General features: G+C 43.4%; 1 protein-coding gene across 1 annotated transcript in view; it reads left to right on the forward strand.

Moving 5' to 3' along the window:
* Positions 1 to 2776: 2776 nt before the first annotated feature.
* The window catches only part of slc7a11 (solute carrier family 7 member 11), a gene marked incomplete at its 5' end in the record, with an annotated part of 20980 nt that continues 11821 nt past the window's right edge, over positions 2777 to 11935 (forward strand). The window contains 3 exons of the mRNA XM_010771560.1: positions 2777 to 2892; positions 3680 to 3805; positions 6291 to 6390. Of these exons, the coding sequence (XP_010769862.1) occupies positions 2777 to 2892; positions 3680 to 3805; positions 6291 to 6390 (342 nt within the window). The remainder of the gene's footprint in view (positions 2893 to 3679; positions 3806 to 6290; positions 6391 to 11935) is intronic.

The raw sequence follows: 11935 nt of genomic DNA on the forward strand, positions 1-11935 counted from the left end.
CGCGCGGCGCGCGCCGCGCGAGCACCGTACACTACCCGTCGATTTCCGAACCGAGGTTATTCTTACTTTATTGCAACCGACACGGAGTCCGAATAGATATCGAGTAGTCACAAAGGGAGAAGAAAAGGGTGTCGTCGTACTCGACGACTTCGGCCCCTTTAGACACGCAGAGGGAGCGAGAACAAAAGTAAACGCCAAAGGTGAAGACAAGTAAAGGGTACGAAAGTAACTCAGGGTAATCGGGCTCCAGTCGTATTTTAAAAACCCCCCCCGTCGAGTCATATTCGGTGATCTGACAAAAGTGGTTGAGTGGAACCGACACATGTACGTGTCTCTTTACGAGAGTGGAGTGTCGAGCCTTGATGTGACTTGTTTTTATATTTACGTTGTGAAAACAAAAACGAGGGTTAAAAAGTACTTCTACTTGAGTTTCTAGATTTTGTAAAAGATATGACATATGTGTATTCATTGTGTAAAGAGAGTTTATAACAAGTGTTTAGACTTTTTTTGAAACTATCAACTCGTGAAGAGGAAACGGCTCTATTTAGGGTAGGGTGGAGTGTCCACACCGTATAGTTCTAACGACTGTTATTTCATTCTTATTGAGCCAAGCCTTTAGCTGCCCATCACATGCACGCACGCGCGCGCACGCACGCACGCACACACACACACACACACACACACACACACACACACACACACAAACAAACAAACAAACAAACAAACAAACAAACAAACAAACACCGCACCATCATATGTGCTGAATGAGTACATTTTGAGGGCTGCCACTTCAGAGTGTGTTATGGTAGGCTCAGGTCTCCTGTCATTGTGGAAACAGGGCTTAACACATGTTTCCAGAACATTTACAAACACTCAGTTTTAAGAAGATAGTGGACATATATTTGCACTATGTTATTATTTTTTTGTAGTTGTTATGTATTGATTTATCTGCCTTCTGAAAATAATGTGATTGGAAAACCAAAGTGTAATTTATTTTTTGACCTTATACAATAGTAATGACGACAATAAAACCTGGAACCAGTCCACTCAATGGCTAGTTTCCTTCACCTGTGAAATGCTGTCACAGGCTTTATACGTGGAGATATTCCTTTATTGCTCTTCATGGAAATAGCTGAACTGTCAACATTTAGTTTACTATATTCTAAATAAGAACATTACATATGTTTGCTGAGTACAAGAACAATTGTTATCAATGTTGGGCGCTAAGGGGCAATAGAACTACAACTACACCCGCTCAGAAAGACATTCTATTTACGATGTTGCCGATACAAATACGAGACAGTGAACCTATAGCGGCCGTATAGTTAGAATAATAGGAGCAGAGGAGGACATCCAGTGACTTGGTGGTAATGCATAACGTAGGTGGGAGGACAGGATGGCTCAAACAAACATAACCCAGAATACCACAGTTTAATGTTTCGACTATGTAAGCAAGTTAGGTAACATACGATATGAAATAATACCATATACGTACCCGTAAGGAAATCTGTTTTGGACTCATTCTGCAGTTCCACAAAAGATAGAAAAATCTTAAATACTACATAGTGCATGATAAAAGCCAATAGCATATTCTCACATGACTTATGTACATGTACACAGTTTGCATATACACGTATACACAGACAACCTACTGAGAATGGTCACCTAATACACTACCCTCATGGCCAACATTTAAACTGCACACTACATTTGTTCTTGAGAAGCTGAAAGGACCCTGGCAGTGTGTGTTAGGAACCTGAGTCTGAAGGTCAGATCCGGAGCTCTCGGTGGAGGATGTTGGGGGGATCAGATGTCATTTGTTGTGCCTCTCTAATGAGTGACTGCTCATACATCTTTAGGGGGGGATGGGTGTTTTTTAACCCCCATCATTTTCTTGGCAGTCTGCCTGAGGCGAACAATCTTGATTCAGCTGCAGTGTGAGGTTATCATGCAGACTGTGAGCTGATGATGCTCTCCATCACTGCGTGGTAAAGAAAAGCATGAACTTCTGCTCTACTCTGTAGGCCCCTTAGTGCACTATCAACATGGACCCTCCAGCTTAGTGCACTATCAATGTGAACTCTCAGGAATGTTTGGCAGCTGACCTGAGATATGGGTGCATTGTGGATAACTATCGGCCTTTGTTCACCCACTGCCTTTGGGTACCACACCATCAGTCTTCTCTACATTTAGATGGTTACCAAAGTTACACCCTTGCATACACATCTTTATTAGGGCCAGAGCACAAATGTGCCAAAGACCCGAGGGTGAACTAGAGACGAAGAGCAAGCCACCTCTGTCTTTGGAGCAGATTCATATTTTTCTGCTGTTTAGGGGGAGCTCGAGGGTCTTAGGCTGCTCGAAAACGCAGGAACATTTCGCACAGACATTGGGACTGGCGAAAATCTGCAGTGAAAAGGCTTTGAAGTTGCCAGCAGGCTCTCTAGTGCCCCCTATAGAGCATTTTATTTTAAAAGTCCAAACTTGGTCAGTCCCCATGACCTTTTCATAATGTTTAGAATATTTTACATTTGCGGTAAAATTGCTCGGTAGTATTAACAAGTGTCATATTATTCCAGACTGCTCACACATACAGTAGTTGCCGCCATTTTCAGAATTCAGTACACATTCAGCTCTGTTTGGGTCTTCACTATAAGCGAACAATTTCAATTTACGTGTGTGTGTGTGTGTGTGTGTGTGTGTGTGTGTGTGTGTGTGTGTGTGTGTGTGTGTGTGTGTGTGTGTGTGTGTGTGTGTGTGTGTGTGTGTCCTCCAGGCCTGCAGCTATGGCGGTCATCTCTCTGACGTTCGGTCAGTACATCCTGGAGCCCCTGTTCATGCCCTGTGCGGTCCCCCCCATGGCGGTCAAACTGGCCACCGCCATCGGCATCAGTATGTATACCTAGACAAGCATTACTTTAAAACATCATAATAATGTCAACATACTACAATAGTTTGACTCGTTGTAACCTCTGTGCAGTTATAGACAGAGAAGAAAATACCAGTAAAATGTATTTCATGATTGTACTTGAAAACCGTTACATTTCTGTGGCAGACAGTAATTGTCACTCTCTGTCTTGTCTATTTGCCAACATGACACAAGACGAGTTCTTATTTGAAACAATCAAAAGATGAAGTTCTGTTCATGACTTTAACAGCATTTGCAAGACCTTCAGACACATTAATTGCAAAGAACTTACAAAAGTCAGAAAGATTGACTAAATAAGATATTTTCAAGAGACCCACTGGTGACAAGCACTGGTTTTGGCGGCTTTAATTTAAGTCTCATTTCATCAGCTCCTCTTGACCGAGGCCCTAAACAACTCAAACACAGCTACGGTACATTAAACATTAACTGTTGAATTGTGCTGAGACACAAACTTTGGTCTGCACTTTTTTTGCTGCTGCCATCAACCCTCCTGACTTCTAGATCCTAACTCTCAGATTTTGTCCATGAAGGTGACACTTCTTGCTGCAATGGCAGTACATATCGACAATGGGAATAAGATAAGATGAGATTCAACAAGTTAAGATAAAATGAAATAAGATGAACCTTTGTTGATCCCATTAAGAAAATGTAAGTTTTGGAAACACAGTATAGGACAGGTAGGAGTTCAAATAAGTATAATTAATTAATAAATGGTCTGCTTTAACATTTATATTATTCCTGTCCCTGTAGCTTCTGTTATGTACCTGAACAGTATGAGTGTGACATGGACAGCTAGGATTCAAATCGTCCTCACCTTCTGCAAGCTGCTGGCCATGGGTGTCATCATAGTGCCTGGAATGTACCAACTCTTTAAGGGTAAGCACCTTCACTATCACCACCACCAGCATCATCATCACCACCATTATTAGCATCTCCTCTAATGGCCTCTATTAGTAATATACTATAGCACAGGGGTGTCCAAACTTTTTCCCCTGAGGGCCACATACAAAAAGAAGCATTAAGGGGGGCCACTCACTAGAGGTGATGTATATTGCTTAATAAGTTAAGTGATAAATTAGCAAAGTCTATCAAATGTACGTACATTAGGCTTGATACTTGCTTTAAACATGCTTTAAGAAAACCAACAGCATACATCAGAGCTCTCTTTAGGGTTTCATTGATTTTGTTAAAAAAAGTGTTGGCAGCTCATTCCTTAAAACAGAAGCCTCAGATTGCTTGTTAAGGGGAAATATGATGGGTATATTTCAAGCTTGTCATACCAATAAGTCAAAAATGTTTTAAACTTGAATTTATTTGAAAAGTGGGCCGTATTCCATTATATTTTTTGAATGTCATGAGGGCCAATTCAAAATGGACGACGGGCCACAATTGGCCCCCAGGCCGTAGTTTGGACACCCCTGCTATAGCATAAACTGTGTATTTTACGCTGTTTAACTACTCTGAAGGGTGGTTTTCGCAGTGGAACACGCAACAGAGAAAAGGAACAATTGCTCAGCTGTAACAATTAACATGGCTTCCTTTGTCATACACAACAACATGCAGTGTAAATATAACCTCGAGGCCACGCGGGCCGTGAGACACAGCTGCTCACACAAGCAACAACCAGCTGGGGCTTCAGGGGGCCCTGCACCCTCAGAACACCTCCCTGCAACATCTGACTGTGAACATCAATCTTACACATGCATTGGGGATTTCTGGATTCAGCATTGTCATGACATATCATATACAGTACATGTTAATGGAAATGCTCTCTCATTAAAGTATTCAGAGTTCTTGAGCTGCAGACCAGCTCTAGGTCTTCCTCTGACCCTGATACCTGCTGAGCTGTATTTACTTTACCTTAAAGGGGACCTATCATGCAAAATGCACTTTTTGATCTCTTTTATACCTAAATATGTGTCCCCGGTGTGTCAGGGAACTCACAAAGTGTCTGAAAATAAAACCCTCTCTCTTTTCCTCCGTGCGCAAATCTCTAAAAAAGGAGCTTATTCAGATTTGCTGCCGAAACGACGTAATATTGGAATTGTGGACCCACGGCCCTATCAGAAAGTTGCTATCAGAAACAATGCCTGACTGTTTTGGACGTAATATGGTCTTTGTTTACATTAACAAGTATCGCTAACACTCAGAGCTAACCTGAGAGAGCATGTGTAAAAAAGCAGGAAATAAAAAGGAACTCACCTTGTGGTAAACCCGCAAGAGAAAAAGCATTTGAGCTCCATACTGTTTCAGAAATAATCCTTGATGTGGTTTATGAGGCTAGAATGAGTGATCTGTTTGGTATTTTTAACAAAAGAATTCATAGACATGTTTTTTATATATTTGTATATATCTGAGGCCTATGCTATTGCCTAAAAATAGTATGATACTAACCTTTAAAACCCTAACCCTAATGAAACTACATTTACAATACTGATAAACACCAAGGCTCCGTATTTATAGTATTCCAGTGTCTTTGTGATCTTTGGATTAATTGCAAATTTCTTTGTGAGTACGCACTACAGTAACGGCGAAACAATATCCAATCAAATGATAAAGGGAGCGTGTGGCGCAGTGGCTAGATCCTTGGTCTTGGGATCAAGGGGTCACAGGTTCAAATCTCACTGCAGTCAGCATGTCGTTGTCTCCCTGGGCAAGATACTTCACCCCAAATTGCTCCTGTGGGGATTGTCCACAGTATTGAGTATGTAAGTCGCTTTGGATAAAAGCGTCTAACAAGTAACATGTAATAAGGGCGGTAAGAAGAGTCCTGATTTGTTGCCTGGGATCTGAAAATTGACAAGGTGCTTAATAATACATTTGTATTAAACCAAATTAACACAAATGTCCAGCCAATTGGGGCCTCTCTGTATTATTTATATTCACCCCTATGCATGCAGTGATCATCATCACAAACAATTCACGCCTCTCTACACCTCAGTACGACTCAGGCTGTTTAATGTGTCCGTATGAGCAGTTTGTGTTCATAAATGTGAGCTCCTGTATACGACAGAAGAGTTCTTACATTGAGTGTTTTAATCCGTCTGACATACAGTATCTGTGTTCTGCAGAATAATGCATTTCCAAGCTAATAGGGCAGACTATATCTCTATTCATTGTCTACTCAATCTACTTTTAAGACAATTGGTATTGTTAATGTCTCGGCTATATCACTCCTCGTCTTTTGTAAGAACTGTTTGCATAGATCATTTAATTACTGACACATTCCCTCTGAGAAATGGTGCTTCAAAATGTCAACAAAAATAATTGTGTCTCGTGTGTGTGTGTGTGTGTGTGTGTGTGTGTGTGTGTGTGTGTGTGTGTGTGTGTGTGTGTGTGTGTGTGTGTGTTGTTTTTGCAGGAGAGACCAAGAACTTTGAGAATGCCTTTGACATGAACAATGTGAAATTATCTGGTATGCCACTGGCCTTCTACTCGGGGATGTACGCATATGCTGGGTGGTAGGTATGGTCCTCGAACACACACACACACACACACACACACACACACACACACACACACACACACACACACACACACTAGTGATGTTGTGTGGTGCTCGTGTGTGTTGTGTGTGTGTGTGTGTGTGGTGTGTGTCGTGTGTGTGTGTGTGTGTGTGGGTGTGTCGTGTGTGTGTGTGTGTGTGTGTGTGACAACGGCTGCAGCACGAGATGTGGACTCTTACTTCGTAGTAGTTACAATAGCGGAAACAGACATACAACGGATATGACTACTATCGAGAACTCACTGTTACCGTGTATCCATGGGAAAGAAACTGCGTCTTCCGATAACGTATAATACGACATAGCCGGACATGGAGTAGTATATATTACACTTAGCATTATCAATAATTGGAAAAAAAGCCGTGAGTACGATCTTCTCATCAAACTGACTATATCATAGCTCCCTGAATGGTCATTTCCAAATCGGAACACCACAACTCGCCGGTCGGGTGTAATGACGCTCTAGTGTAGACAAAATCTAAATGAGAGTACTCGTGTTCTAGCGACTGCCGTTTATAAATAGCATCACCGGTTTACGCGTAATATTAGAACCGATATTTTGCTGTTAATACTGACGTCATCCTGATAGGTGTTAGGGCCTCTAAGCCGCTAACCTGAGTTCAGTAATCGGAGGTGCCTTTCTTTTTTTTTTCTTCTTTGCCGTTATATCATTTTATTAGTTTTTTCTTCACTTTCTGTCTTTCGAGTCTCTTCCCCGAGCCTTTTGTGGAAGCTAGTCTGTCGTTGATTGGGATACGTATGTGCTTCCTTTGTTTGGAAGAAGGGAGTGTTTTCGGCAGTATCAGTTCGATGGCAGCCGTGTTTGCTGTGGGCCCTCTGATTTTTTTTGCTACCTTGAGTCCTCTCTCGCCGCTACCGTGGCCGGATTGTACACGGCCTCTGGCCCTGTGTACGTGGTTTGATCTGCTCCTTGTTCTCTCACCTGTTCCGCCTCTCGCCCCGTCTCCAGTGATAAAGTCTTGTAATGTGTGTCTAGCCCTGGTACAAAATCGGGAAACCTCCAAGTTTTTATTGACTAGTCTCCACCTTTACGTCTCTGGGTCCCTCCGTTGCGCGGAAGTCGCTGCATAGCCTGTAAGTTAGTGATGGCAACTCAGGCCTTTTTTTGACTGCAGTCCTCCCTTTCGTCCTCAGTCCTGGATTGGGGTGCTACTCGTGATGATAGCTTTACGTTGTGAACTTCGCCGTATGAAGACGAATAGCCGGTTGGTGACGAATGCTTCCTTCCAACACTTCTGAGATATAACTCGAGAGCCTCCCTCGCAGTCTGGGCGAAGAACGCTAGAAATCACGTCGCGGGTTTAACTTATGTGCGAAGAGTGTATTTCTACCTTGCTCGGGGACGGACTGCTGACATAAGATGTTCCAAAGGAATAAAGTTTATTTGTTAGAGGTGTACCTTCTTCAGTCAACCTGTATGGTCTTCATGGGACGAACTGACCCGTCGCGTTTGGGCGTATGTCATAATGTGATTGAATAAGAGGTTTTTTTGGTCTGATTTCTCTTCGTCCCTCGTCCGGATGATACTTCGTGAGCCTATGTAATTAATTCGCAATACCGAGTTTGTGTGCGATGAGTCTCGCGACGACCAACTTGTCCCATTTACCAGTCCGTCATACAGTATTCCTGTCGAGTTCTGGTGTGCTGGTTGGTGTCGCGATTTTCCTCTCTTCATCCAACATTATTGCACTATTAGATTCTCTCATATTCTAGATTAATCGCTACGTGACGTCTAGTATGACGAGAGTAACACTACTTGTTTGTGTATTCTAGTATTGTGTAGTTACTCAAGTGTGACATTACGTCAGAATATCCGAATGAAGCTACATGTGCCATAAACGACTACTAGCTCATTGTTTAAGTTAGAGTTTATAGGTACGAAGTGTACGGATGTAATCTCGTTTTGTTCGAGCTTGGCAAGTTAGATAGGCCGTGTCGTCGTGTTATAGGCATCAAGGCTTCCGCAAGACTAAGAATGATGTGTATGTCCGGGCTAGGAATTGTCTTAACTGGATTGATTTCGGAGGTCCTCACACACAACTTCGACATAGTGAGTCTTGAGTCGGATGTGACAGAGAGGGATGTCCAGCTTTTAGTCCTGACACCACTTCTGGATCTGTATCAATCACGAAAAGTGTGCCTGGGCGGTGGTGCTGAGAAAGATACTATTATCGTACTGTGACCTCTCTCTCCACTTTCCTCGCACTCGTGTCGTTGTTGATGTACACTTACTGTCACTTACGAAGACATATAGGAGGGGAGGACGGTAGTTCCCTGGGACACGCGTGAGCATCGCATGAGGAGGTTACGAGCGTACCGCAACGTTTGGAATTCGCGGATAACTAGACGCGCTATCTGGTCTCACGTCCGCGCATGATGTGAGCACGTGCGAGTCGGTCTCGCCTTCGAGGACCGGAGCGCTGCCGGTCAGCTGTCACCATTCGTATACTGACAGCCGGACGCAGGGTGGACTCACAAGCCCGGTGTGATAATTCAGAATAAGGGGAGTCATTCGAGAATTGTTCTCTGTAGAGTGGGCCATATATCCTAGTTTCTTATGTCGTACGTTCGGGTTCATTAAAATTCCGGAACCCGTCAATTTTGCTTTTGTTATTTCACTCTCAATCCGAATGACTAGATAATAATGACAAAATGAAGACTTTGATATAATCCTTCGTTGTTGCGTGGGAAGTGCGTTGTTTGCATGTGTCGGTCATGGTTTGGTCGCGCCTCTATCTTCCACTGAGAGACACTTTGTGTAAGAGGACCGCACTGGATGTAATAAATGAGAATCGAGTGTGTATGGTCGTTGTAGAGGACGTAAGTAGACTCTCATTTGAGTATATGTAGCACGGATTTAACCTACTTTGGTACATTGTAAAGGACCTGTGTGCCCGATTATTGCTGTATGGCCCTATGCATCTCTAATCTTTAGATGTGTGTGGTTTTTTATGTCTTCCGGGCTAGACGTTTATATAATTGAATTGAGTGCTGTCCTCCTCTTTTTTTTTTAGTTTTATAGAGAATGGGTATTACGTTAGTTGTTGAGTTAGTTTGTTGTGCCTCTATTTGACTCACGTTGCAGGTCTCCGGCTCATTGCTTAGGGTTTCGCTGATTTGCGTAATCTCTCTCGAGCATTATTGCTGCGTCTCTCTAAACCATCTGCCTGCGTGGCGTGTTAAGTAGAACTGCTATGGGGTGGTGACGTGCGCGGTATCGGCCGGATTGACTTAGGGGCCAATTTGCTAATGACTTGTTTATTACACCTCGTTAGTATAAAGATCAATGGTAAGGAGACCTTGTCGAAGCCTTCTTTATTATACTCTTCCGATACGGCCATTAAACGCTTAGAATAGGTCTGAAGGTAATATTCTCCTGCTGCCGTAGATAGGCCATGGTGCACTTTCATATAGCGGTTCTGCTGCTTGCTTTCGTATTCCTTCTACAAGTATCTTAGTTCCTTGAATACTTCGCTACAAGTCTAGATCTGTTTAAGTAGCTGTGTACTTGTCTTGTGACGCAAAGGTTGTGTTACGCTTCGGCAAGTCAAGAGCAGAAGGAGGACTGCCCACCACTTTAGATCTCAGACTCCCAGAGCCACGTCATAGTTTTTCTTTACGATTGTTCTTTAGTCTTCTTGTGGTTGGGAGCAATCGTCCTGAGAGGTGAGTATTGCTGTTGGATTGCTTTGGAAGTGCTCTGCTTTCTATACTGTCTCTCATCTAGCAGAGCTAGCACCACACCGATGGAGTACACCTGTACACGGACTATTAGTCTATTGCTGCTCTGCCAAGAAACTGAGTTGTTTATTGGAATTCTACGTAGTGAGGCGTCGATTGTCAGCGGGCACGCATGAGGGGGTGTTGAAGTGAATCGGCTGCAGCGGAGGGCCCTTGTTGTTGTTGCGGCTCCTCTGCGAGGATTCACCGCGATTGTCAGTTGTTCTACGCATTCCCTTGCCTCTGATGGGTGAACCAGTCGTGATATCGTCTGCGTGGCTCAAGTGTTGAGCTCGGGGTTAGCCTCTATGTCTATCGAATTGCCGTGTCAGGACTACCGTCCTCCCCTCTTTTGTCTTCGTTAATGTGACCAGTAAGTGTACATAAGAAGGTGAAGTCCTCTGGGAAGGGAAAGTGGAAAGAGGTCATTGATACATAACTTAAGTATCTTTCCTTGACAACCACCCTACCGACCACGGCCTAGTACGGTGATATCTGTGAGTTGTCGGGACTAGTGCACATCCTCTGTGACTATCATAAAATTTTGTCCAAGTTGGTGTTGACGCTCGGGAATAATATCCTCAACAATTCACTCCACATACTCCAAATTACGATTTTTTTTGATGCTCATGTTACACCAACAACCACCATTCCTTCACATGTACAAACGGTGTTACATTGGTCACTCTTTTGGTTGTATATTTTCCCTATATACTGTCAGGAATACAGGTGTCGCGGTTTAGTGTGTGTCTGATTTGGTGGCCTTGAATTCTGACGTAATCCACACGAGGTAACCCTGACACCAATCTATATCCACAACTGTTGTTACCTCGGTGATATTCATCGGGTATGTGTCTATCTAGATTTTTAGGGGTCATGTAGAGTCTATATAGTGATTATTTGTTTATATAGAGAAGGGTAAAGTGGGACCAGGAACCAGGAGATCAAAATCGAGAACTCGACCTCTTACGATGTACATACAAGGAGCGGTGCTCCTCATTGCCTCCACCAAAAGATCCCGGAAAACGTGTCGACGGACCAAACTTTGGTACCCTAGATATTATTCTTGACCTATGTCGCAGGCCGTCTCTGGGTGTATTACAAGTAGTGTAAACTTGATCGGATGCGAAGGTAACCGCGGGTCTCTCCTGGTCTTGTCACCGGGATTCTGCGTGTAGAAGCTGCGGTTATTCTGATGTGTGTTTAAGGGATCTTGGTGTTCTTTGGACACCACAGCGTTCGCTCTGTCATCAGGGCAGCTGCCCCAGTATTATTGTTGAGGCCGTCAGCATTCAATGGGGATCCGGTAGCAAATACCGGTCGAAGCATGCTTATGAATCGCGTCGTAGAGTCGCAGTATAGCTCTCATTTTGTTATTCATTGAACTCTCGGGTCCTAAGCAACGGACTCATAGGTTTGTTGTGTTGAGTTTCGATGTAGGGCGAGAGTGCAGAAAGAGACACCCGGTTAGTTTATAGGAGATATGGAGGTCATGTGTGTAAAGGTCTCTTCACGTTTTTTATTACGGATAAATTTAGAGGTCGATATTACTTATGTCGGTTTGGTATTAGTTTGAAATGGCGAGTCCGAACAATAGCGTGGAGGGGAGACAGTGTTCAAGGTTCTATCTTTGGATGTTTTCCTTTGTGAAAAACAAAATGGAGGGTCAACATTTTTCGTGCTGAAGTCTTTCACACACAACACACACACCACCCACACCACCACCACAACACACACACACACCACACAACACACACACACC

This window comes from Notothenia coriiceps, unplaced genomic scaffold (genome assembly GCF_000735185.1).
Source record: "Notothenia coriiceps isolate Sejong01 unplaced genomic scaffold, NC01 NC01_scaffold00010067, whole genome shotgun sequence".
NCBI classification, from domain to species: domain Eukaryota; kingdom Metazoa; phylum Chordata; class Actinopteri; order Perciformes; family Nototheniidae; genus Notothenia; species Notothenia coriiceps.